This window comes from Haemorhous mexicanus, chromosome 4 (assembly GCF_027477595.1).
Source record: "Haemorhous mexicanus isolate bHaeMex1 chromosome 4, bHaeMex1.pri, whole genome shotgun sequence".
Taxonomy (NCBI): domain Eukaryota; kingdom Metazoa; phylum Chordata; class Aves; order Passeriformes; family Fringillidae; genus Haemorhous; species Haemorhous mexicanus.
The window spans coordinates 46153309-46180472 of record NC_082344.1 but is presented as its reverse complement, the minus strand read 5'-3'; the positions used below and the strand labels follow the sequence as shown (position 1 = coordinate 46180472).

General features: G+C 39.9%; 1 protein-coding gene across 3 annotated transcripts in view; it reads left to right on the top strand.

Moving 5' to 3' along the window:
• Window positions 1-357: 357 nt before the first annotated feature.
• Window positions 358-27164, top strand: part of FAT1 (FAT atypical cadherin 1) — a 102761-nt gene continuing 75954 nt past the window's right edge. For 2 of the 3 annotated variants that reach the window (XM_059844679.1, XM_059844680.1), the window contains exons 1-2: window positions 2281-2409; window positions 8416-11704. In XM_059844679.1, the coding sequence (XP_059700662.1) occupies window positions 8437-11704 (3268 nt within the window). In that variant the 5' untranslated portion in view covers window positions 2281-2409; window positions 8416-8436. Of the gene's footprint in view, window positions 547-2280; window positions 2410-8415; window positions 11705-27164 lie in introns of those variants that run through there. The other variant, XM_059844678.1, reaches the window with a different exon arrangement.

Genomic DNA, 27164 nt, shown 5'->3' with positions numbered 1-27164 from the left:
GACAGAGTGCGAAAGAAGACGGAGAGAGAGGGAGGGAAAGAGGGAGGGAGGGAGGCGGGGGAAGGAGAGAGGGAGGGAAGGAGTCGGCGATCCGGCGCAGCGTCTCCACTCTCTCTCTGCTGCTGTAACTCCTCAACTCTGCCCGTTCTTTGCCTGGACATGTCTTAAGAAAGTTGGATCTCCCCCTCCCTCTCGCCTTGATTTTTCTTCTTTTTCTTTTTTTTTTTTTTTTCATTTTTTTCTTCTTCTTCTTCCACTCCTCGTGTATTTTTCCTTCCCCCCCCTCGTTCAAGTTTCAAGCAGCGGATGGGTCGGAGCCGACATGCCGCGCTGTGGCGGCGGGGCCGGGCGCCGCGCTGGCTGCGCGCCGGGGCCGCGCTGAGCGCCAGGGCCACCGCGGGGTTCGCTCTCTAGAGGCGTGTGGGCACCGGAGCATTGCTCGTGCTTTCTCCAGAGGACAAAAAAGAAAGCGGGAGGAGGAAGCGTGCGGACATGAACTGAGCTGGAGCGGACTTTGTGAGAAGAGTGCCGAGTCCAGCTGGTCTGGTAAGTTCTTTGTTTAATGAGTTTATTATCAGCAGGGTGCTGAGAGGGGTGATTCCCTTGAGAGTTCTAGTGCTCTAATTTGTTGCGTTACTGAAAACAGTGGGGTCTTCGATTCAACCCGTGGTTTTTAACTGTGTAGAGTGTGCATGTTTATGTATATATCAGTACGTGTATATCGTACATCGACTGTATGCAAAGCTAAGTGTGCCTTGGAGCGGAGGGTACCCCAGCTTTACCGCTCCCTTCACGGGGACAGCGAGGCTCAAGTTTCCCGACCCGGACCCCGCAGCCGGGCTCGTCGCTACGGGCTCGGTTGTGCTCTCTTCGGAGGAGCCGGGGCCGGAGTCGGGGCTGGCAGCAGCGCCCGCCGCCCGTGCGCTGTGGCGCGGCGCCCCCTGCCCGGCCGCCGCGGAACTGCGCCGCTACCGCGGGGCAGTGGGGCCGGGGGCTGCAGGGCCGGCCCCGGGGAGGGGGCGCGGGCGCTACGGGGCGGAGCCGCCCGGCTGCGGGTTGGTGACCCTGAGAGCCAGCGCTTTCTGACGGGGTTGGTTCCTTTTGACTTGCAGCCCTGGGCGCATGAGGCTGTGGTTGGAGAGGGGCTCCCTCCGCCGCTGGCTGTGTTTATTTATGTGGCTAATAAAAGACGTAGCGGGGCTAATGCGTGGTAAATGCGCCCCCGCTGGCGGCTCCTACCTGCAACCCGGCTTCGTTGTGAGTCCTCTGGGACATGATTCCCCAGACAAACATTTGATAATTATTAAGTGTGATCACTTATTAATGAGCGGGGAATCATTAAAGGACTGTTTCGGAATATTAATCTTTAACGGAGGGCTGACAGACCGCCAGATATTCCTTCAGCATGAATCCGGCAAGGCGCTTTTCCACCTGAGCTTACGGATTGGTAGCCCATACCCTCTCCGCGGGCCGCAGGGTGGTCGCCGCTGCGCTCCCCCGGCGGTATAGCCGGCTTCGCACTGCCTCTCGCTGCCGCTGCTTTTCCCGACGCCGGAGCAGGGCGCCGTTCCCTACAGCGGTGCCGGGAAGCCGCGGGAGACGCCGGTGGCTTTTGGCCTCTGCTGAGACCTCCCTGCTCCGCCCGGCCGTTAAGCGGCGGCTCGCCCAGCGCAGCCCAGCCCAGCCGAGGTGGGGAGGCGTGAGCCCGAGCCGGCCGGCACGGTCCGGGGGCGGCAGCCCGGCCGCCTGTGGGAAGGGCAGCGGTCTCCGAGGCGCTGCGGTCGCGGCTGGGCGCTCCTGGGTACCAGCGGCGCGGGCAGGCACCACGGGACTTGTCCCGGCCACCCGCTATTTCTCGGACAGCAGAGGACCACGTGTTCCCGCGGACTCTGACAGTCTCCCTTGTCATCCCCGTAAGACACCCCCGGCAGCAGCTTTCCGAAGTTTCTGAGTAGCCTTTCTGGGGGAAAACTTCGCCGTACGCGAAGTTGCCCCCGTCCCTGGACCGACACTCGATTCCGTGACGCTCCCGTCGTGCAAGAGCGGGGCGAACGCGGCGGAGGCGAGGCGTTCCCCCAGCCTTGGGCCACCGGGAGGAACAGCTCGTGGTTGTGGCTCGCCCTTCCCCCGCTGCTCTGTTCCGCGTTTCGTCCTTCCACGGCGGGGCCGGGCAGGGGTGCGAGGGCCGCCGCCGCTCCAGCCGAGCGCCGCAGAAACGAGTTCCGGAGGGGCGGCCGTCCAGCGCCGCGGAGGAATCCGGCGGCGGGGGGCGCCGCGGCCCGCAGGGGGCGGGGAGGCACCGGCGAGGCGCGCTGGTGGCCGGGGAAGAAAGGGGGAGCGGCGCGGCAGGCACCGTGCGGGGCTGGCCCCGGCCCGCGCCCTCTCCCGCAGGCAGCGAGCCGCAGAGAGGTGAGCGCTGGGCCAGCCGGAAAGTTGGGAGAAGTTTTGGCGGTGGGGGGAGGGCGGAGGGCGCGCGGACCCCTTGGGAAGTTGAGGCTCCGAGGCGAGGCCGGGACGGGGGCGAGGCTGCCCGGAGGCGCTGGGCGAGCGGCCGCCTCGTGCTGCGGGCCCCGGTGGGACGGGCTGCGAGCGGCGCCGGCCCCTGCCCCTGCCCTGCTCCCCGCCGCGCATCGCGGGCCCTGGCGCCTCGTTCCCCCCGCGGCTGGCGGCGGCCGGCCGGGCTGTAGCTGGGGCCGCACTCCCCGGAGAGCCAGCAGGACTCTAGCGGGCAGGTTCCGCCGGAGTTGGGCAGAGGAAAAGAGTTGGCGGTGGTGCTTTTCCCTGAGGCAAGGTGTCTGAGTGCTTCTGATGGGCCATTGCAAACTTCATTCCCGGGTGAGCCGGCAGGGGCGGTTCGTGGCGGGTGAGAAGTACCTTAGCATGAATTTCTTCCTTTGTTCGCACTTCCACACCGCCTCCCTCGTTGCGTTCCTCGCCGGATTGCTCCGAAAGGTAAAGGGCAGTGCCCGCCAGGACCCGACGTTTGGCAGCGGCTCCCCGGAAGAGCCCGGCTGCACTCATCAGTCGGCTTCTCCTGCTGCTTTTATTCTTCCTTTGGGGCAGTTGGAGCAAAACAAAGTTATCTTCGAAAGATGCACTTTTTAATCTCTCTCGTCAGTAAGTGACGCCGTGTTTTACCGCTGTTAGTGTCCCCCTCTTGGAAACTCCTTTTTTCGAAAAAGCATTAATAAGTTAAAGAAATGCTGCCTTCTAGCAGCAGGTTTTCCTGCGGTTTAAATACTTGCATACAAGTTGTTCCTAGGGAGTGGCATAGGAAAGACTACCTGTATTCTTTTACTACCTCTGCTGTCTTTCAGTAAAAGAAAAGAGCGTTGTATAATAGATGTGTATTTCCTATTTGCTTTTCTAACCATGTGGAAGTAATTCCACTATTCAGTGAGTAAATATCTTACTTGCATGCTGTAAACTATTTTAAAAGTTTTTGTTTTATTCACTGTGAAATCCTAAAATCTCGTTTAGGGGAATGAAAGGTGTGCCTTAGTAGTCATTCCAGAAGAAAGATGATCTGTTTTTTTTTTAATTAGGCATGCTAAAGAACTTTGTATGGCTAAGTTAACTCTACTATCAGTTCAAGTAAACAAGTGTAAAATGGCTTTAAACTTTCGAAGATTTCCTTTTTTTTTTTTTTAAGTTTAAAACTGAATTCGAAACCACTAGAACTATTTTTGTTATCACAAATTTTAGAGTGCCATGCTAAATTTCGATCAAGCTATTATTCACAGAGATTGGAGGTCTGCTTTTCCTTGAACAGCTGATGAGTTCATATTAGATACAGCAGTAAGTAACTGCCTACAGATAAACAGTTGAAATTCTCCATGTGAATATTTGTTTCATTCTGGTTTCAGAATCTTTGCCTGCTGGTGGAATATAGCTGCTGCATTTTCCTTTTAACAGTTAATATCTTGAAAACATAAATCAAAGTATCTCATGAGATCAACTCATGACGTGGGGAATACAAACATAAAACTTGCTGGACTTTAGTCGCAAGTTGAAACTGTTATGTTAATCTCTGCGACAATGTACATTTTTTGAATAACTCCCCAGCTTTACTAAAGTAACACTACCATACACTCTCATCATGTGTTAATTTTCTGAATACCAAAACAGACAACTTCTCCCTCTGAAAAGCAAAAGACACTGTTAATTTGTTTGATTGGAAAGTTATGCATGTTGAAACAGCTAAACCTGGTATTTCTTTTTCCCCATCAGACTGCATGAATAATTCCTTTTAAACAATTGAAAGGGTAGGTGTAACCACAATTAGTGCAGCTTGCAAAGTCGCACGATCCCTCATAGACTGCTACACTAGAAATCCTGTCATGACTGCTTAGTTTCACAGTGTCTTTCTGTCAGACAGCATCAGTTGCGTGTGCTGATCAAAACTGACCTTTGTGGTAAATAAACATAGTTAATGTTTTGCTTGGTAGGCATGTTATTCTGGACTTAATTGGTAGAGCTTGCATGTAAAAAAAGAAGAGCAATGAGACTAAGCCTAACTTGGGTATATTGCCTGATTTAGGTAGTTTTTCTGTCTGTGACTTCCATTGGTGGGGGAATAAATATCTCAGTGTATGCTCCCTATAGATACATTATGTATCTGTGTATGGTAAGTTGATTCAATGTATCTATGATAAGCAATATAAGCTTGGTTTGGTCTTTTTTTTTTTTTTTTTTTTGCTTGCTTGGCATTGAAATTGCTCTTTACTAAGTTTTGTATTTTATGCTTAAAACTTTCAAATCTCAAACTATAAACTTTGAAATCTAAATACTGTAAACTTCCTGCTATGAGAAACAGTCTTTCTTGTGACTGCTATCTTATCCAGTCATCTTAATTTGTAAATTATCAATTTGAGCTCTGCTTGCTTCAAAATTATGCTTATACCTTTAATGTGAAGATAGTTCATATTTCTAAATTGCATTTATATTTTTCCATGTACAAATTAATGTTTTAATGCCTTAATAGTTTTGATAATGTTCTAACTAATTAGTAAAACTATCTTACATATCCCAGTGCTAAATTTGCATATAAATAAAAATGACCTGGATATGCATAGAAATAAAAATAAACTGAATAATAATTTCCAGATAGGAAATCAAAGTTTGTTTGAAAGTAGCTTTTCAGAATAATACTGTGTGCACTTATGAGTTAAGGGCTATGATGTTTGTTAAGCAAACTGTTGCCTTGTGTATTGAACATGGATACAGAAAATCCTAAACTGGTCATATTCCAAAGATAATAAAAATTTAGGAGTTCAAAGTGTAGCCTTTGGCTAAAATGCTTCTGAAACTCAGTCATTTTGGCACACTGTAATGAGCCATCTGGGTCTATATCTAACACATTATCACTTTATCTTAATGCTTTCATACTTTCTCTTAGTAGTTAATAGTTTTTGTAACTGGAGCTGCTTAATACTTTCAATATTTTCCAAGAATATACTATGTTGATTTTTTGTTAATCCGAGTCAATGTTTTTTATTTTCTAGTAGCTGTGTAAATTGTGACAAGATGGAAATAGTATTGTGTAAAAGAAATTGCTAACTTTTTATCTGATGGGGTTAAGTGTTCACTTGAGAAATACTTTTACATTCTTGTTTGTAACTCAGCAAGTCATAGGGGTTACTGCTGGGGAGTAGATTCTCTTACTGCTGGTTGTCTTATTGTTTGTAATGGGCTGCCTGTTGCTGGTTCTGAGCAGACTTGGAAGTTGCTACAGAAGAGCAGCAAAAAGTGCTCAAGGTATTATGGCACAGAAAAATATTTGCAGTAATAGTAAAACCTACACATGTGGTCAACTTTGAATATTAATGAGAAGTTTGGATACCTTAATGCATCTTAGTGTGGTACATGTCTGGTCTAATGTGCCTGAGAAGTGAGAAGCAAAGAATAAAAGATACAAACAGATACAATGTTTTACATTATAAATCCGCCACTTCAAATAGCCTGTGGCCAAACATAGGCATAGGCAGTGAGTTAGGTGCCACAGCATCAGAAATAAAGCTGGGTTTTGGACTTCAGTATAAGTTAAAAATAATAATAGAAAATTCTGTTGTAACTGAAGGAGAAAACAGGGAAGCATCTGATCAGATCAACATAAAATTTGATCATTGAGTAATAGATCATTGGTAATAGATGGCTTCCAAAATTCCAGCAAGATGGAGGAAAAGCTGGGTTTGTTGATTCCTTAAAACATCATTTTTAAGCAATTTTCTTAACATAGCCTTTTGGGCCAGTCTAGTGTCATTTTAAAATTTTCAGAGTTTTGGAATTATTAGTGATATCAGTTATTTTTTGCAAAGATTTGGTTGTGTGTAAGAGTCTGTTTTGTTTGGTTGGGTTTTGGTTTTGTGGTGGTTTTTGTTTTTTGTGGGGTTTTTTTGTTTGTTTGTTTGTTTTTTTGGTTTTAAGCAAATATTTGTTAACTTGGTAGTATGCTGGGACATAAAGCCCTGGAGACCCAAGTGTGTTGGTATTCCCAGGACATATCATAGCCTGGGAAGGAGAGTAGACAGGGGAGGGATAATACTGTTAAGCCATTGAAATAGTGACTCTTCCAACCTCACTCATTTGCCCTCCCAACCTTTTCTTCATTCAGTGTTAAGACCTTGTAAGTATTGGTTCCAGCTAGTGACTAACTTCAAAGACCTTTAATGCTTTTTATTATTTGGTTATTCACTTTTTGTTTGCTATATTTATAGTTTTGATTGTGCAACTTAATGCCTAGTCTTGGAAGACAGACACACTTTTTTCTCTCCTTCTTCTTCTGAAAGGCTATTCCTATGGTTTGTGACTTAGGAATATCTGTGACTGAATTCCTTCTGAGGTTTTGAAGTGAACTGTTGACACAAGCAGATTAATTTGCTCTGATGTTTGCTAGTGGGCAAAGTCAGTCCATGGAATGTCAGCCAGTGTGATCTTTCCCCAGGTGGGAAGTAGGGAAGAGAAAAATTACTGTAAGAGAAACATGAGTAAAGAAAGGAGACAACATGTGATATTATTTTAGAGGAGGTGAACAGAACTAGTGTGAAGTCGGGTACATAGACATTGACATCCTAAGAATAGGATGAGGGCAGACTAGGGCTAAAATGTGGGGAGAAAAAGGTCAGGAACAATAAAAGAACAACATAGTGAGTAATTAGTTTGATTTGTGTAGCAGATTAGCCAGGGAAGAAAACTCAGAAGGAAAGGTAAAGGAAAAAATTTAAGATAATAGAGAAAGGAGAAATAAATGAATGTGTACTACTTAATCAAAGTAATCAAGAAAATGTTGGATTGCTTTCTACTTGCTGGAAAGAAATTTTGCCCCCAGGATCTTGTTGAAAGCTTGGGCTTGTCGAGGGAGCCTTCTGAGGCTTTGATTTGTTGTACTGTGAGACTTGAAGGAGTGGAGACGGTTGCTGTAAACCCAGATGAAGAAGGTGGTCCCAGATGTCTTGTTCCTGAAGTTTCTGCCTTTCTTCCTACTGCAATCTTGCCTAGATTTAGGTAGTAAAAATGCTGTACTGACTTCAAAAGGCAAATCCTGTGTAGGTGTGCCTTTATGACTGTCTTGCTGTTCCAGGTTCTTTCTCTGTCATTTCTAGAGTGTGTTGGAGAAACTCAACTGAAATGTTCCTCCAGTAATTTTGATAGATTCTTGTTCTTATAGCTCTTTATACTAATTTGTTTCAGATCTGTTCTGAGAGGGGAATAAAGGAATACATCTTATTCTTTATGGGCTTTACACCTTAGTGGTGCTTGATTTTTTTTTTTTTTTTCCCCTTTTTTTTATAAGCACTACTCTTCTACTCTTACAAGGGTAGTCAGAGCTGGAGGGACTATAATACAGAATTATCCTCTGTTCTAATTATAATATTTATATTTCTTGGAACAGGTGCACATTGGATACTGTGAAGAATTGATGGTAATATCAAGCCAGCTCTTGCAGTTTACTTGCACGTAGTTGGACATCAGTCATTTTACAATCTAAATTAAATGAGGGAGGAGAATTTTCTACTAGACATAATTGTCATGTATGAAGTAGAGAACTGGAGTGAATGTTCATTACTCCAGATTAGTTCTGACCTAGTTTGTTTGCTCATAGCAGACAGCATTGATATATTTCTTCTAGCATGTTGCTTCATGGGAATGTTCATTTGAACTTAGCTGTGTGTTCCTCTCGTGTTGCGTTAGTAATTCCTAGACTTTTGATGTAATGGATTCTTGGCATTTTGTAGGAGTTTTTATCTGTGTTTCTATTACTGCAAATAATTTTGACCCTTTCTTCAAGAAAATGATACAGTCTAAATGTGTATCCTGCAGTTTTCTTTCAAGTATGAATTCTGAACTAAGCATCAATGTTTATTTGATAAACATTTGAACAATCATAAGCCTTACTGCATCTCTTTCTTGTTTCAGGGTTTCTTTGTAATTGCTGCCATGGGAAGATACTTGACTATGCTGTTGCTGCTGATGCTGCTGGTGCAGCATTTTGGAAACTGTGAAGGAAATCAAAGGCCACATCATGCTCCATCAATGCAATTTACACAAATACAGTATAATGCCACTGTGTATGAGAATTCTGCAGCCAAGACTTATGTTGGGCATCCAGTGAAAATGGGCATTTACATTACAAATCCACTGTGGGACATAAGATACAAAATTATTTCTGGTGACAGTGAGAACTTGTTCAAAGCTGAAGAGTATGTTCTTGGAAACTTTTGCTTTTTGAGAATACGGACCAAGGGAGGAAACACAGCTATCCTTAACAGGGAGGTGAAGGACCATTATATGCTGACTGTTAAAGCAGTTGAAAAAAATACAAATGCTGAAACACGCACCAAGGTCAGGATACAGGTACTGGATACAAATGACTTGCGGCCTTTGTTTTCTCCAACATCTTACAGTGTTTCTTTGCCTGAAAACACAGCCATAAGGACCAGCATCGCAAGAGTCAGTGCGACAGATGCAGATATAGGGACAAATGGAGAGTTCTACTATAGCTTTAAAGAAAGAACAGATGTGTTTGCTATACATCCAACTAGTGGAGTGGTAGTTCTAACTGGTAGACTTGACTACTCGGACACTAAGCGTTATGAGATGGAAATTCTCGCAGTGGACCGTGGGCTGAAGCTGTATGGTAGCAGTGGCATAAGCAGTATGGCAAAACTGACGGTTCACGTAGAGCAAGCAAATGAACACGCCCCTGTTATTACAGCTGTTCCACTGACTCCATCAGAATCAGACACAGATCCAACGTATGCAATTGTAACCGTAGAGGACAATGACCAGGGTTCGAATGGGGAAATAGCATCATTAAATATTGTTGCAGGAGATGCACTTCAACAGTTCAAAACAGTGAGGTCTGTTCCGGGTGGCAAAGAATACAGAATAAAAGCCATTGGTCCCATTGACTGGGAGAGTCACCCTTTTGGATACAACCTTACCCTTCAAGCTAAAGACAAAGGGAATCCCCCACAATTTTCTTCTGTAAAAGTTGTTCATGTGACATCACCACAATTTAAGTCTGGTCCTGTGAGATTTGAAAAAGAGATATATAGAGCTGAAATAAGTGAATTTGCTCCTCCAAACACACCTGTGATAATGGTAAAAGCTGTGCCTAGTTACCCACATTTAAAATATGTATTTAAAAATGCACCAGGAAAAGTAAAATTCAATTTAAACACTCACACTGGTCTTATTACCACGTTAGAACCTATAAAAGCACAATATGCATCCCATTTTGAACTTGAAGTTGTGACAAGTGACAGAAGAGCTTCTGCAAAAGTATTAATTAAGGTACTAGGCATGAATAGCAATCCTCCTGAATTTACTCAGACATCTTATAAGGCTTCCTTCGATGAAAATGTGCCAGTAGGTACAAGTGTCATGAGAGTGAGTGCAAAAGACCCTGATGAAGGGGAAAATGGTTATGTGACCTATAGCATTGCCAACCTAAATCCTTTGCCATTTGTGATTAACCATTTCAATGGGATTATTAGTACCTCAGAAGACTTGGATTATGAATTGATGCCAAGGGTTTACAATTTAAGGATTCGAGCCTCTGATTGGGGTATACCATATCGCCGTGAAGTTGAAGTTCCTGTTACTATTATTTTAAATAACTTGAATGACAATATACCTCTGTTTGAGAAAATAAATTGTGAGGGAATAATCCCCAGGGACCTTGGTGTTGGAGAACAAATAACAACTGTGTCTGCTATTGATGCTGATGAGCTCCAGTTGGTGAGATACCAAATTGAATCTGGAAATGAACTGGATTTATTTAGCCTAAACCCAAATTCTGGAGTACTTTCTCTCAAACAGTCACTGATAGATGGCCTAGGTGCTAAAATGTCTTTTTACAGTTTGAAAATTACAGCTACAGATGGAGAGAACTTTGCAAAACCATTGTATATCAACATAACTGTAGCTAGTAGTCGCAAACCAGTCAACTTGCAGTGTGAAGAAACTGGTGTTGCCAAAATGCTCGCAGAGAAGCTCTTACAAGCAAATAAGTTGCACAATCGTGGAGAAGTTGAGGATGCCCTCTTTGATACTCACTCTGTGAATCTGCATGCACCTCAGTTTAGAAGTACTCTCCCCAGCAGCATTGAGATAAAAGAAGACCAGCCTGTGGGCTCTAGCATAATATCTGTGAATGCTGCTGATCTTGATACTGGCTTCAATGGAAAGCTAGTGTATGTTATTTCTGGAGGTAATGAGGACAGTAGTTTCATTGTTGATATGGAAAGCGGAGTGCTGAAAATTCTGTCTCCCCTTGACCGAGAAGTAAAAGATAAATATACACTCAATATTACTGTCTATGATCTTGGAATACCACAGAAGTCTGCCTGGACCCTTCTAGATATAAAAATTTTGGATGCTAATGACAACCCTCCGGAATTCCTCCAAGACAGCTATTTCGTTGAAGTAAGTGAAAACAAAGAGCCCAACAGTGAAATTATTCAAGTTGGAGCTACTGATAAAGATTTGGGGGCTAATGGAGAAGTGAAATACTCTCTTCTTACAGATACAGACAAGTTTACTATTAATTCTGTGACAGGAGTTGTGAAAGTTGTAGGGGTCCTGGATCGGGAGGAACAGCACATTTATTTGTTGAAAATTGAGGCTAGGGACCAACCGAATGAAGAACCTCAATTATTTTCAACAGTTGTTCTGAAAGTGGCTGTAGAAGATGTAAATGACAATCCTCCCAAGTTTATTCCTTCAAATTATCATGTGAAAATTCGAGAAGATCTTCCTGAGGGAACTATTATTACGTGGCTAGAAGCCTATGATCCTGATTTAGGCCAGTCAAGTCAAGTACGTTACAGTCTTTTGGACAGTGGAGATGGCACCTTTGACGTTGACAAAATAAGCGGAGCACTGCGTATTGTACAAAGACTGGATTATGAAAAGAAACAACTTTATAACTTGACTGTGCGGGCCAAGGACAAAGGAAAACCCGTTTCATTGTCCTCTACGTGTTACGTTGAGGTTGAGATAGTTGATGTGAATGAAAACTTGCACACCCCACGGTTCTCCATATTTGCAGATAAAGGCTTCATAAAAGAAGATGCTCCTGTTGGCTCCTCAGTAATGACAGTATCTGCTTATGATGAAGATGCAGGCCGAGATGGGGAGATCAGATATTCCATCCGAGATGGATCAGGTTTAGGAGTTTTTCGAATAGATGAAGAAAAAGGTAAGGTGGCTTTCTGTTACTTTTATATACTAAACGAAATCAAATGCCAGGAAAGAGAAAAGAGAAGCAGCATTGTCACAGTTGACATAGGAGTTTTGTTAGGACCAAAGGATGTCGCCAACAATGTGTATAGTTGTGTCTCCTACTTAAGTGAAATTATTTTTATACATTAGATAAGTAATTTCTCTCTTATACTCCTACTTCTATCCAGCCTACCTAAAGCCATGCTTAAGTCTTAAAATCTATACCACCCAGAAAAAGTAAGATTACTCTTGATATAAAATGGAAGTCTGCCTTGTGTGAGTGCATACACTCTCTGTCTTGTGGACAGTGGGACTGTCATACTTGTCAGTCTTAAATAACATTATCTTTCACTCCTTTTACTGGAGGTATGCATGGGTGTGATATTGCCATAGTGCTGGTTTAGTTAGTTACTTTCAGAGTTTAGAGGTGCCCATCTAGAATTCCATAAGCCGTGCCATCTTTATTGGAAGGCTTCTGCCAAAGAAAGCATTGATGCAACCTTAGGAAAACCTCATGTGAATCAAGCAGACTGAACTGTTGACTTATTGCATAAATAATGCATCCATTGATGAGCAGTGTGAGAATTTTTCCAGTGTCATGCGTTCAGAAGAAACATAATATTATTTTCAGTAAAATTCTAGTGCTGACTTTTAACGTTTTAGTTGGATGTCTGTGTAGCTATCTATTCATTTATGTCTTTGATAAAGAGAGAGCATTGATATTTTGCAGTTATCTAAGCATCTTGAAATAAATTGAGGAGGAATCTGGTGCAAGATTTGTCTACAAGTTACCTATAGGTAAATGATGACATATGTGATCAATGTCTTAAAGAAAAAAAGCTTGTAACTGAGACTAAAAGGTGGGAATTATGTCTGATTCATCCAGTAGTCATTCGGTGTGTTCTCTGAGCTTCCCACAATTGTGAATGTGGGTAATAGAGACTCATGAAGCCACTTTACTCTGTAGGGTTTGGGTGAACAAACTGTTCCTGACAATTTTTCTTCTCTAAAAAGTCTGTTATTAAATTATGTGGTTTGTGGCTAAAGAACCAGCTCTACTGGTTGAAATGTAACAATGCTTCCCTTAGCTTTGCTTTTAACAAAGTGCATAGTTAAGGTAGTGAAACAGACTTTCTAAAAGTGGAGAATAGAATACTTTCTTTCCAAGACCTTGTATTTTCATTTTTGGCCATTTGGTATGTGTCCAGAATATTAATTTGTGTATAATTATGTATTTATTTTTATACAAATATATCAAAGTTCACTGTGTGTTGTGGTATTTTAGAGGTGTTTCTAGTTGTCCTACAGAATGAGTCTGAGTTTGGCAGTGTATATATGTGTGATAGGTAACAGTAAGTGAGAATGAACCTGTTTATGGGTATGAGGACAGGTGTGTGTGTTTTTGTGATGGTACTACCATGGCAGAATTAGTTGTCTGCATGTGTTGCCTGTCTACTTTTTTGGCACAAAGCTAGTTTACTTGACTAAGGGATTGGTGTGAGTTTAAGTAAGTTGTTTTTTATCAGCTGGGTTTACAAAGTTGTCAGAGCTTGGGGCAAAGCCAGCTTCTATTCAGTAATATTGTCCAGAACAGTGGCTCTGTATTTTCAAGGCAGGGGAGAGGCATTGTCTGTATTCATATCTGGTATCTAGTGTTTGCACTTCTTCTGGGATGAAAGTAGAGGGATTTGGTGGGAATGGGGTGGTGGTAGAGAGAGGTTGCTAGTTTTTAATATTATTGAACAAATTCCACTTATGACACGGTTGTGGGGAAGAAAGGTGTTTATTTCGGGTTGCTTGATGTGTTTTTTCCATCAAATGGTGAGCTAAAGGAAAGAACATTGAGTATGTACAAACTTGACAGTGTAGCTTAAATTTTGGATTGACATTTTATTTTGGTGAAAAGCCATCAGAATTGTTCTTGAAGGCACTCTTTATACTAAAGTGTCTGAATATTTGTCATATTTTTCAAAATGGACTGGCCTTGGGAGCAGACTGATTATCAGCCAGCAAAGCACATTGAAGAATTTGTGAAAGAGAAATTTGTCAAGCTACCTGCTAACTTTTTCAGCTTGCTAAAAGGTTCTTCTGACTTTACCCCTGAGCTACATGTCTCATCCTGCTGTCTTTGAAGAGCATCCTACTATGCTGTCAGTTCAAAGACAGATAAATCAGATTTAAGAACTTATTTCAAGTCAACATTAAACTATTCAGTGGTTCAGAGGGGCTCTTTTATCCCTTGCTTATAAGAAATTAAGGACAAAATCATATTTGCGGGTAAACTAGATGATGGTAGAAGCACTGACTAGCTAGTTCCATGCACTGATTTTTGTTGACTTTTAGGTTGTCTTTCCCATGTTAAGTTTGTTTTAATTTTACAGTTCAAAAAGTAGGAAATAGTATTGGCATTTGAAATTTGTACCTGTAATTCTGGTATTTTCACAAGGGACTTTAATATATCTTTGCCATGACATCTTGAATTCTGCTTTCCAAGACTTACCTTTATTTTCAGTCAGTGGTTTTCATAGGTTCTATTTTCTGCAGTTGTATCCAAACCATTAGCAGTGAACGTCTTTACAGGGAGCACTAAACACCAATATTTCCAAACTCAGGAGCTGCTTTGATTGCTTAGTTCCCTGACTGCTCTGATACTTTTCAAGCAGACACAGAAAAAATATATGTTTGGGGTGAATTTGGTAATCAATCATATTTTAGCTTTCTTAGTATTCTTAAGCCTGAAAAGGCAATAATGGTCAGAAGAGGAGGAGAACAAGATGATAAAGGTCTAGAAAATTGCAATAGTTTCTGTAGCACCTACATCACTGTCTATTTTTTGTACTGTAAAAAATAGGGCACACACAGTTAACAGGTTTTAAAGTATCCTTCATTTCCTAAGCTAAAAGGAAGTATTTTTCACATGAAGTGTTATAATGTCATGAAACCCATTTCCTCAGGAAGTTATAGAGATTCAAAGTATGACTAAAGAAAATAAATGATACTAATGAGATTACTTTGAGATTCAGCCTCATGCTATCTTCAACTCATCAACTGTTAACTGGAAGCCAAGGGGGTAAGGGAGAGAGATCAGAGGTTATCGCTCAATGTATGATTCAGAGGTACAACAGTGCATTGCGCCTGACATTGTACAGAAATAAAATTTAAATTGCACGGTAAATAAAGACTTCGAGATATTATATGAGATGAAAAAAATGTTAAAATTTTTGAAATTTTTGTGCTGTGAAGCTATGTAACAAAGCCATTTGTTTATCCTTTAAGTATGTGTTCGGGAAAACTTGGAATTTAAGATAGCTTTTTATTTGTGAGTGGAACTGAAGGCTGTAAATTGAGATGATCAATTGGCTATATAAATTGCCTGCTAAAGCAGCAGTAAAATATTTTCTCAAATAATTTGACAAGGAGTTGAGCACATCGGTGTGTATTAGTAAAAGAAGGCATTGTGTTGATGCAGATCTCAGTGTGCCACAAGAAAAACCCATACACCATCAAAATCCCATTAGCACAGAAGAGTAAAAGTGAGATAAATCATGTCAATACCATGCTGCTACTTCAATTGAGAAAAACTCCAGAGAATTACAGAAGCAATTGCTGGAGCAGAACTAAAGCAGAAGCTCTGTGGGACCAAGGCAATACTGAAACTTCCTTGTCCCAGTTTTTATTCCAGAGGGCAAGGAGGGAAAAAGAAGAATGTCTTCCTGCTTACTTTTTGGTTTTCAGATGTAAGAATGGAGCCTTTCCATTGGGTATTTGCACTCCTCTAAGTTTAACTGAAAGATGGAAGCTCTAGTTTGTAAAAGCAGTGTTGGGAAGAGCTCATAGTATTTTTTCCAGTTGTTTAGGCAGGTGAACAGTGTTACTCACTGGGCTAGATGGGACATGGGAGCACCAGCATGTGCTGAGCAAGTGTCCACACTGATTTTCAGCTGTAAAAATGAGACTGACAAAAACCTGTAGCAGTTATCTGGCCTTCTCCAAAGAATTTTTCCAAGCAGATTGCTCTTTTCCTTGAGATATCAGGACTTCTAGCTTATTACTGAGCGCTGTTCTTATCATGTTTCAAGGTTGTTTTTTATGGTTTTGCTTTTCTTTTTAGTGCTCAAAATTTAGATAGCTAAGGGAGCCAGCAGACTCTGGATCTGTTGATGCCATGGGTCATTTAGCCTAGGAAAGGTCTCATTGAAAATGTTTAGGGAAGATGGGAGCCCATCTCGGAAACTGATGTTCAGAAGTGAAGGAAGGTTTGAGTAATGAATTCCATGGTGTCTGTTATAACTAACCAGTTGAGTGGTTGCATTTACAATCCTTAGACATGCAGATGATAAGTGTTACATGTAGGCCCTGCACAGTGAGATTTCAAGCCACAGTGAATTTTATAAACTTGATTATCAGAAACTTAGCAAATAGTTCAACTTGCAAGGCTACCAGCAGGTGTTTTCTAAACTGCAGTTGAGGGTATTTCACAGTATGCAGCCTAGATCCAGAATGGTGTGAAGGATGATGTGACAGTCTGAACCTCATACATGATAACCTTTTTTCTTGTGTTTACAGTGTGTAGTTACTTGTTACCAGGAATCTTACTGCTCTTTCATTAACCTGATTTTGGGTTATTAGGCCATAAGTGTTACAGAATAGCACTAATTCTGCTTTAATGATACGGACAAAGTTTAAGGTGATTAAACTAATTTGCTGACTTAAAAAGATGCATAACTGTGTTTTTTTAAAACAAAGATCTGTCTAGCCTGAGATACTGGGGCATGGAGATGGTACTTTCTTCTAATACTTTCCCAGTCTCTGGTTATTTTGTATTTGGGGAGTTTTCAAGTCACATGGTTTGGACCATTCACATGCTTATCTTTCTTGTGTAGTCTTCCCTTGGAACCATATAACTTTCAAGTGTAACCTTGCTATTGTGATAAGGAAAAATGAATTGTTTTGGTAAAGAATATTAAAGGAGCAAGTAAAAAAAAAAATAGCAGGGGCATATGGAAGAAAATTAATTTTATTGTGCTATTTCTGTATGCGTAAAATAGTGTCAATAAAGGTTAATGGCTATAGGACGCTATTTTTAATATTGCCAGAACTATTTCCAGCTGAGAAGGCATTCATTAAGAAGAATGAATAGGATTTTAACTGTGTAAAGCAAAGTACTGAACTATATTCACAAAAGGAACAGAGCATGGCTAACATGTAATAAGTATGTTAACATTGCTTTGTAGTGTTCATGTAAATCCCTTAACTTAAATACAGGATATCATTAACATTTGTACATAAGGGATAGCTTCAGTCTCCATTTCTTCGGTGGTCTTTGGCTTTTGAGCTTTTTGAAGACTGGCATGAACAAAGTTTAAGTGCTGTGATCATCAGTGGAGCAGAACACATAAGCACCCAGTGGCTAGCTCTTAAACCAGCACCATTTTCTGGTACAGAAACCAACTGGCCTGGATCTACACCAACAACTCTTGTACCTTTAGGAAGGGTGACTGTACCCAGATCATTTATTGGGGATCCTAATCCTGCAGTTCACCCCTAACTGTGCCTCCTGCTCTTTGAAAAATGGTCATTGGCGCAAACCAAAAGCAATTTAACAGTACACAAGGTGAAATGCGTGGGAATGTTTTTTGTCTGTTTGTTGTGAAGATACAGTCATAAAATACTTGGAGATAGGGGAGACATTTTAAGTCAAAACTGAGGTTAGTATGATTTGGGTTTAAGTTAATTGTAGTTAAGCAACCTTACAAATACAGGACTTTCTTCACATTCTCTTGTTAAATGTGCTTCATCTTGAAGTTGCTCTGTCTGTATACTTTGTAACCCTTATTGTATAAACCATGGATATAAACATCAGGATGTACAAAAACTTAGTTTCAGTTTAAATTTAAAAAATAAGGAAAAACAAAGACATCAAGAAGTTCTTAATAATTTCCATTCTTCTACTATACAAATTCCATGTTATATGTTGGCTTAGTGTTTTTTCTGAGTCTTTGAAGATCTGTCAGATTGTAGTTGCTGAAAACTATGAACAGAAAAATATGTTGAGGAAATCTTACTGTAAGAAAGCTATAAACAATTAAATTAAAAATTGTAATTGGTCAGGTGATGCTGATACTAGGGAAAGAATATTCTAGGTGGCTTTAATATGATTGTCTACGATGTGAAGATACTATAAGAATTAGTCAGAGTTTGTTTACAAACATTGTGACAAGGGCATTTCTGCTTGGCTTCTGCCCACCGATGCAGTCTCATTGGCACATAGGTTTTGCAGTTAAAATTCCTTATGTGAGTATTTTGACCAGTTAAAAGTGGGAAGTAACTAAGAAGACCCTCATAGAATGGGGTCTTCAGATAGCATTTTATTCCTGCAAAGCGCAGTAGTTCTTCCCAGTATGTTTGAAGAGAGAGAAGGATTAACAGGGTCTCTTTTTCTGCAAAATACTAAGTGGCTGTAGCTTTTTGCACAATAAAGTTTTACCTTAGCTAGCTCAGGTACAGTCATGAGTAAAACTCAGAGCACAGACTAATCTTCCAGGTATCTAATTAGCTTTTTGGGCACATTTTTTTCATCCTACGTTGCGTTCTGTACAACTGCAGTACATCGTTCTGAAGTTAATGATTTGCCCATGTAGCTGTAGCAGTTAAATTTCTTCAGTAGCTGAGGCACATGTGTCCTAGAGTAAGAATTTAGATTATTCTGATGCAGTTTGGAGAAAACCCACAAAACCAACCCAAACTAAAAAAAAAATCCCAAGAAACCAAACCCCAAACCTAAAACAACAACAAAAAATAACCTGAACAACCCTCAGCATGCAAAACAGCCCAAACCAAAAAAAAAAACCAGAACCTCAGAATGATTACTAGGTTCGGTAAACTCCAAGTTAGAGTTAAATTCTTAAGCTTATAAATGTTAATTTGGAAGGTTAATCGTTTAAATGAGGGGCTGCATCAGCACTTCAGTTTGCAATTAAGAGAAGACCTAATTCTAATGTATGCTGGAGATTTGAATGACATTCTAGTCAGCAGATGGGATTTTTTTCTTAATCAAAGGACTTACACAGATTATTTTTGGATTCTGGAGTTGGCTGGTTATTTGTCACACTGACATCTGGAACAGAATTTCAGGTCAACACTTGGAATTTGAACACAAACTGTTAAACTTATTTCTTTGGAGAACAGTACAAGGGCAGGGATCTATTTATTTGAATACTGTCTAATTAAAGCTCTTCAAAGAGTTTGAGAGATGTTTTTTTGTGTCAGTCTCTGTAAAAGTGTATGTTGGATTGGGGCTTTTTTTGTGTTCTGAGAAAGTCTGGGAACATACCTGTTCAAGAAGTTTTATTTTATCCATGTTAAATAATAAAAATGTTCTGGAAGCATTAAGTAGTGTAGATCAGAAATGCAGAAACAGTCATTTCTTTAGCCTTCTCTGTGAGGATAGTTTTGTAAAAATAACACTACTTAGAAAAAGGGGGCAGAGCAAGTAAGGATTACTTTGGTAGTTTACTGCTCTGGAAAGATATTTTAATGCTGATACATGTTAATGAGGTTTTCTAGTGGTATATTTTGTTCTTTGTCTGGGCATTCTCTCCCTTTGGTGTTTAATTGAGAAAGGTGAGCAGCATGAGAACATCTTCACTGACTCTAGACCAGGTCTGCACATTTCAAACTTCCTGCTGACACTTTTGTGAATCCTTGGCAGGGGAGTCCTTATCAAGCTTCTCCAGAGCCACCAGAAAAAAAGGTGTTTATTGTGACTATAAATAATGAGGCCACTTATGGTACTATGCCCACCCAAACACTATGACCTGTTTTTTAAAGCATTTATCCAATGTTTTTATGACCTCTGTTTCCTACCATAATTTTCAGTGGTAGTCAAGCATGCTATATATGGAGCAGAGCTTAAATTCTAGCTTAGTCTGCAAAATGGGAGAGACAACCATGTCTGTGTGGGACACTCAAATTGAGGAGGCATACTTGTGGTTGTTAATTACAGATACTAAAAACTTGGGTAGACTGTTTCTAAAATGGGGTATTATTTTCTGCTTTCTAATTAAGGATAACCCAGTAGGTTTGTGTTGTGTTCAGTATGATGTTGAAAAGAGAGTGAAGCTGATGCAGAAGATGGTCTGTTTCATTTTGGTTTTATGGATTTTTCTTCAGTGCCATTAAGGCAGACTTGTGCCTTTGTGCAAGAAAAAATTAGTTATGTTAAAAGGAAAAGTAACTGTGCCTAAAGTGAGTAGTATTTTGAGTTTAAAAAACATTTGCTTAAAATTTCATGCAACTAAAATATATTTTCCGCCAATTTGTTATGGTTTTAAAAATGAGTCCTTTGGCACATAGATTCTCTTTTATGAGACAGTACAAATAGTTGCAACACCAGCTTACTAATAATGATTTTTGTTCTTTTAGATATCCTCTAGTATAAGGAGAAATCTAAGAACTTTTCTTCAAAGAGTATAGACCCAATTTAATACAATTTGTGTCTGATTAAAGCAATAAAAGATCCAGGGATTCACTATCTGTTAGACTGAGGACAAGGCCTGAATTTGCTGCTGTCCATAGAAAGCAATACTGAAAGTATTTTACTAGAAGATTACTAAATTCAGGTGTCAGACAGCCATGGTATCAGCAATCAAGCAAAGTATCTCACATCCAAAAGTTAGTTTAAGTGCATGTTAATACTCCAGTTCAGCAGAGGTTACCTGGTTAACCTGACAGGGTCCATCTGCTTCTGACTGCAGTTTGCAGCTTTCTACTACTGTACTGAGGGTGTGATTATGTTCATTCTAAGGTCTAGAACTAATGGTGCCACTAGGTTAAACTGTGATAGATGATGTTGCATTTGTGTTTCTTTTTAGGTGCATAAAACTAAGCCTGGCGTTTAGAACTAATGTTGAGTTTCAGTTTGGCAGGGGTTGAGGAAGCCTGGGTTTGGACCAAGGTCCTGAGCAGCCTGGAGCCAGGGAATTACTTTTCTTTCTTAGGCTTGAAGAAAACCATGTAATTTGCATTTGTGATGGTGGCAACTCCCAAAGTGCTATTAGGTTGTTAATGCAGCTTTTAGAATGTGTCTTTGGAAAAAGCTGAATTAGTTTTAGACAAACATATTCTTCTTATGTTTTCTGTTGGCAGGGGCGTCTTCCAAAGTAGTTTGAGTTTTCTTAGGTATCCTACTGAGTAAAACATCACCTTAGCTGCCAAATAGGGATCCCACACAAAAGCTGAGGCTCCCCTCCTCTACTGCAGGCATGCTGAAAGTAAGGGATTGTTCTGTTGTGAGAGGTGTTGATTGGGTTACAGCTTGGTTTGATGAAAACAGAGCTGCCTGGGGGCTGTGTCTCTGTAGGAGATGAACTGGGGCTGAGCCACATGTGGTCCCAAAGATTTACCTTATAAACAGCAATCAGTTCAGGCAGCAGAATAGATGCTAAGGGCCTATTAACTTACTTGGGTCTCTCTTTGACTTGAAAAGTACTTGTGAGCAGAGGAATAATAAAAGGGAAGGGTCGCCAAAAGCTATGGAAGGTGCATCCTTCTATATCACTGTTGGGACATCTGTTAAATTGGGGATTTATTTCCTACTAAGCATCTGCTGAGCTTTTGAAGTACATATTAAGGTCAAAGGAGGGGAGCTTGAAATGATTGCATAATGTTTATTCTTTTCTTTGAAGATTTTAGACTTTAATCATACAGCATTTGGACATATTTAACAAAGGACAAACCTACATGAGCATTTGGCAAACTTCCAGAACTTATTACATGCAGTAGTTGCAGCTTTAGAACTTGGATTTAAAAATACTTTGGGCACTCCTGAAGCTAGGTTTTGCAGGTCCCTTTTTTTAATCTGTATATCATTCTTACTGCATCTGTGACTTTATTACACTGGACATCTGAATGTGACCAATAATGAATTTTCCATTCATCACTCTCCATGAAGCTCAAGAAAAGAAAATCTCAAGCATTCCAGTGCCATCAGAGAGGGATTTTTGGAAAAACTGAAGTATCCAAAGAATCTAGCAACAGGAGTGCAACAAATCGTTTCCGTGTTCAGAAATGAGACTTCCCCAAGCTCCTTGTGTTCTATCTATGATTCTAATTGCTGCTTCTTTTTAATTTAAAATTACTTGTGAACAAGGATGATCAATATGTTCATGGTTCTTAGAAGTAGTTGCATAGTTTGGATTGGCATTTGGGTCACAGAGCAGACTGCTGGGTTAGTGGATATAAATTGACTTGACCTACTAGTAGTGGTGGTCATTAATAGTTCATTTGGCTCAGAGTTCTGTCTTTGCAAACTTGTCAGTGTGGTATTGCTGATAACAGAACTGAATATCTGCTGTATGTTGGGAAAGTTACACATAGAAAATACAGTAGTTGCATTGCTTTGTTGGCTAATCTTCTACCTAGAAGAATCCTTTCTGACATGAATCATTTCCAAAATCTGCATGTATCTTAAATCAATCATTGTGGGTGTTTATAATAAAGACAGTCTTTTATTTTTCCTGATGCAAAAGTCTGATATCACCTCTATTCACCAGAAAGTGAAAATTACAGAGTTTTGGTTTTGTAGTTGCTGATCATAGAGTTCTTGTTCATATTTTGTGTAGGATTTAAGGCTTAAAAGGTTATTATATTACAAATTTCAAAATGCAAGAAGCAAAACTACAGAATAGCCTTCTAATTTTAGTGTTACTGGTAAGGTACATGAGCATTACAGAATTGATACAGTCATGTGAGTAAAAAAATGAAGATACTGGTAACATAATATGCTGAAAGTGAATTAGAGTGAATGAATAATATGCTTAAAATGAATACAGACTTCCTGTATGTGTTGCCTGTAGTCCTAGTTGTATTTGTGAGGGAGAAGGAGTTTGGCAGTTCAGCTTGAAAGACTTTCAGTGCAAAGAAGTTTATGATGGAGTTATTTATTATGGAATTATGAATGTGATTTTTAATGTTGGTATGTTGTCTCCTCCATTTCTCTAAACCTGTGAGAGTGACATGTATAGCTCTTTTGCAGGGAATACATCTCCATTCTACAGGGGGTTTATATTTATTTATTTTTAATCCTCCTCCCCGCTTTGCCTGTAGATTTGCCATGACAGGGTATATCCTGTCTCTATGAAAATTAGAGATTGCTGTGTAATGATAAGGGTTTAATCTGCAACGAATCAGACATGTGGAAACTTCTGTCTGTGGAATTTTCTGTTTGATCTGAGAGGAATGCCCTTGCTGTGCCCTTCCTGTAATGAAAGCAAGGTAGAGTGAATCAAAGTGATTCTAGATAAGATTGGAATGTGTGCATTGGTTATGCCTCTATTATATTTGGTCTTGCAATTCTGGCCATATGTATTATTTTATTATTCAAGATATTAGTACCATAGTTCATCTTCTTCAAAGATGTCTTTTTCTGTTTTAGCTAAAAGTACTGTATTTTTATTAATAAAATTTGAGTTAATTACTTAGGTTTGAACACAGAAATTCTTGTTTACAGCAACTAATATTGTCAGCAAGATATTGAATGAGTTATGATAATACAGCATCTTTTTCTTAGAGTAAATAATTTTACAGTATTCACTTCATCTTCTGTTCTAAAGATTTTGTTGGTGTACCATTGTGAGAAATAGCTAAGAGTTTCTCTCCATCATTATTTCAAAACCAGTTAATGATTAACAAATGTGCAACTGCCTGTGCAAGGAATGTTACTTACTTTGGGAGGGGGGAAGGAAAGATGATTATTTCTTCACATAAGAAGTCTGCTGTGGTAGTTCACTTTAAAGGTAATTTAAATATTACAGGATCAATTTCAGCAGATAATTCAGAAATGGGAAAATGACCTGTGCCTTTCTTTGATGTTTGGTTATATCTATGTGCTTTCTAACTGTACTGTTAGTTAGTACAGCAATATTTTGGGCTGCCTGTCTTTGTCCAGACAGGAGTTTTAAAGTAAAAAACTATGTAAGAAGAAATGGCAATTTGTTAATAAGTGTATGGATATAGGCAAAACATGGCTCAAAAAAAAAAAAAAGTGACAACATCTAAGCAGCTCATAGTCCAAACTATTTTACACCATTCCTAATCCAATTTCTGAGTGGGGCCTTGTCTGTTAGGTAGAGAGACCAACAGATCAGGAACTGTGCTTGGAAATACAAAAACAAAATCTACCATAGAATTTGGGCTTTTCAATTTGCTTTTTGCTTGCTTCAGAATGTTCATACTGAATGGTGAAATTTTGTACTGAAATTTTGGACTTGAATCTTTACAGTTAAGGTAGAGGAGGAAAGTGTAAGAAGGTTCAAAAATCGTTAGTGGAAAATGAGTTGTCAAGTTGCCATTGACTCAAATGACACATCAGTTTTAATGTGCATCGTTTAATAAGAAGTTAAGGGAGTGACGGTTAGAGTGAGAGCAGGATTACTGCTGATTATTGGAGTAAATGTTTGAGTGAATATTGATTCAGTATGTGATGATGGGAGGAAATGGAATAAGACATACATGCCATTCTATTTTTGTAATTCCAGGGATGATAAAAAAATACTTTGGAAACTGAGTCATTCAGTCTAGTCAAACACAAGAATAACCAACATTTGAGGGTGTCTTTTTGACCACAGCTATGCACAGATACAGAGATTTGAGAAGGTCTCCTGGTGCAACTCAGTCTAGTTGCTGTGTATTCGTGAATTTCTTAAACAAGAAAATCCTCAGTGGTTAGGAACAAAATGCATTTTGTGCCTAAATGGTCTACTACTTACCTACAATATCGTATTGTTCTTTCATTTACTGCATTCCAGTGTTGACACAGTTGATCTACTTCTGTTAAGGCTTTATGACAAATTATTGGTTTATGAAAAGCAATTATTCATCACACTCATTTCCTTTGGTATTGTTACGAAGGGCGCAGTTATCTTCAGCAAAAAATGTTTCTGTGGAGAGTAACTAAGAGCTTTTTCAATGGAAATTCTGTCAGAGAGACTCTGTGGTCTTTATTCATCCAAATGCTTACAGGTTTGCCTAGTAAGCAATAAAATGAAATAAATTTATAGGTTTTTATACTTTTTAACTGTAACATGCATTAATTTCTACTACCATTAGTAATTTTTTATTCCAGAGAGTGTTGATTAAGACTGCATGTGCAGTTATCCATTGTTTATATGAGAAAGACTGAAACTATTTCCCGGCAAGCATCCAGGGCCCCCACAAATAATTATGCTCGACATCTGATAAATAATCTCTAGTTTTCTAGTTACAGGTCTTCTTTTTAGATGTTAGTATTGATTCTTCAGTGTGCTCTAAGAATTTACTTGCAAATGGAGGATTTCTCATTTGCTTGATACTGTAATCCTAACCAAAGAGAATAGACATGATTTTATGGTACCAAAACTCTCTGCCTTCAGGATTTCTCTGGCTTTAAAATTTTACTCAAAACCAGACAAGTTCAGGATAGTTTCTCTGTTTGGCCTTGTGTTTAATTTGATGCAAAGGCAAGTAAGGCTAATAAAAAAATTAGTTTAACAGGTATTGATCAATGTAGAATCCCCTCTGGAAACAGGAGCAGAAATAAAATCTGAATAAATAAATGGATACTTTGTAGGTTAATACATCTGACTTTGTCAGAACAAGGATGAAAATGTCTTTTGATGTCACTGGATCCCAGATGCTTTCATTTCATGACTTTGTCAATTTGCTTTGTTCTCCTAGCATTAGCATGCCCAGAGGTATATCAGATCTTCTTTGTACACAGAAATCTGCTTGGGAGCAGCATTCCTGTTGGCAGTAATTAAGTGCTTTTGTGTATATAGCTACCTGCTGCAGTAACATGAACAGCGGTAATAGCCTAGCCTGATTTCCAGTATTCCTCAATGTGCTACCTCCCTTTTGATAGATATCAGTATCTTTTCTTGCTCAGAGCTGGTCTGGAAGCTGTCATTGCTAACCAGCAGTTTATGCAACTGAAAATAATTTGGAGACTGAAAGCTTGAAGCAAAATTGCAGTAGTCCAAACCACAGCCATGCATAAATAACACACACATGTGCTAAACAACAATTTTTTTGTGGTGGGTTAGTCATGAGCCAGAGTTGTTGTGGAACGCATCTGTAACAGCTTCTTTCTGAAGGATAGGACTGCTCTGTTTGACTTGCTTGGGCCTTCAGTGTTTTGCAGAAGAAATAAGAGGTAAGCTGCAGTTTCAAATTGCCACCAAAAAGGGAATCTGAGAGAAATGCAGTGTGTGCACGAAAGGTATTCCTGGGATACATGGAACAATTTTCCCTTATTTAAGATGGTCACTAAACCCTGAAATTTACAGAAAAAACCTGTTATCTGTTAAGTTTAATAGCTTCAAAGTATACTTGTTGCAGAACTGTCCAGGTTTTAATAGTTTGCATAGGTCTAAACAGCTAGATCCTTCTGGATCAACAGACCAGTTTCTGAACAATTAAATGTGTTGCTCTTGTGCATAATTGGCTTCCCATGCGTCTCATTATTTTCCTTGTCGACTCTTCTTCTGCCTAAGGGGGACCTAGGTTAATCTGTCAACTCCAGTTAGTTTTGAAATTCCTGGGGCCGTTTGCAGAGGAATTCCCCCTTCAGAGGCTCCCCATTTCCCAGCTAAATTATTAGACTTACCACACTCATTGTCAACAATTCCTTAGAAGTAAGAAGACTAATAGAGAAGTGAAGGGGGATTTTGCAGTCACTGGTGAATCCAGAGTTCTAAAGAGCATATATTTTTTTCATTTGTGTATTTAAGAAATTCTTATAAACTTTAACAAAGAATATAGAAATTCATCCTTTGCATTTCTCTTGCAGAGGCAAGTACACATTCTTTATAAAAATTTGATTAATTCATTTCCTTCTTTGTTCTTGATGTTCATAAGTAAACAAACAGTGGACCTGTAAAAGCCTTTGCTTGTTTGTGAATCACCTACATTTTAGTAGAAATTTTCTTAGTCATGAAGGTAACTTAGCTTAAAACAGCTTAGCAATATTGTCCCAAGGTGTTTTGCTTAAATGTAGTTCCTTAGTCTGCTTTTATAATACTGTGTAAGTGAGTTTCTTGGGACATAGAAACTTGTTGTGTCTTTATCTGAAGACAAAAAACTGTCCTGAATGAGGGATGGGTGGCTGGAGCAATGACTTGCCCCAGATCCTAGAAACCTTGCTTGTGTAACACAGGCAGAGAAGCTGCTTTTGTGGGTTCCAAAATCCCACATGCTTGGGCCAGAACCTGCTGGCAGTTTGTCCATCCTGCTTTCTCTAGTATTTTATAAACCTGCTGTAATGTTGATGTTGAAGTGCAGTCATGTTTTTTTCAGTAAGCTTTCTCTCAAATCATGAATGACTGGTCATCTTAACAGCAAACCTTGCTTTACTTGCTGTCTCTTCAAGGCAGTCTAGACCCTGTGTGGTTGTATTGCAATAA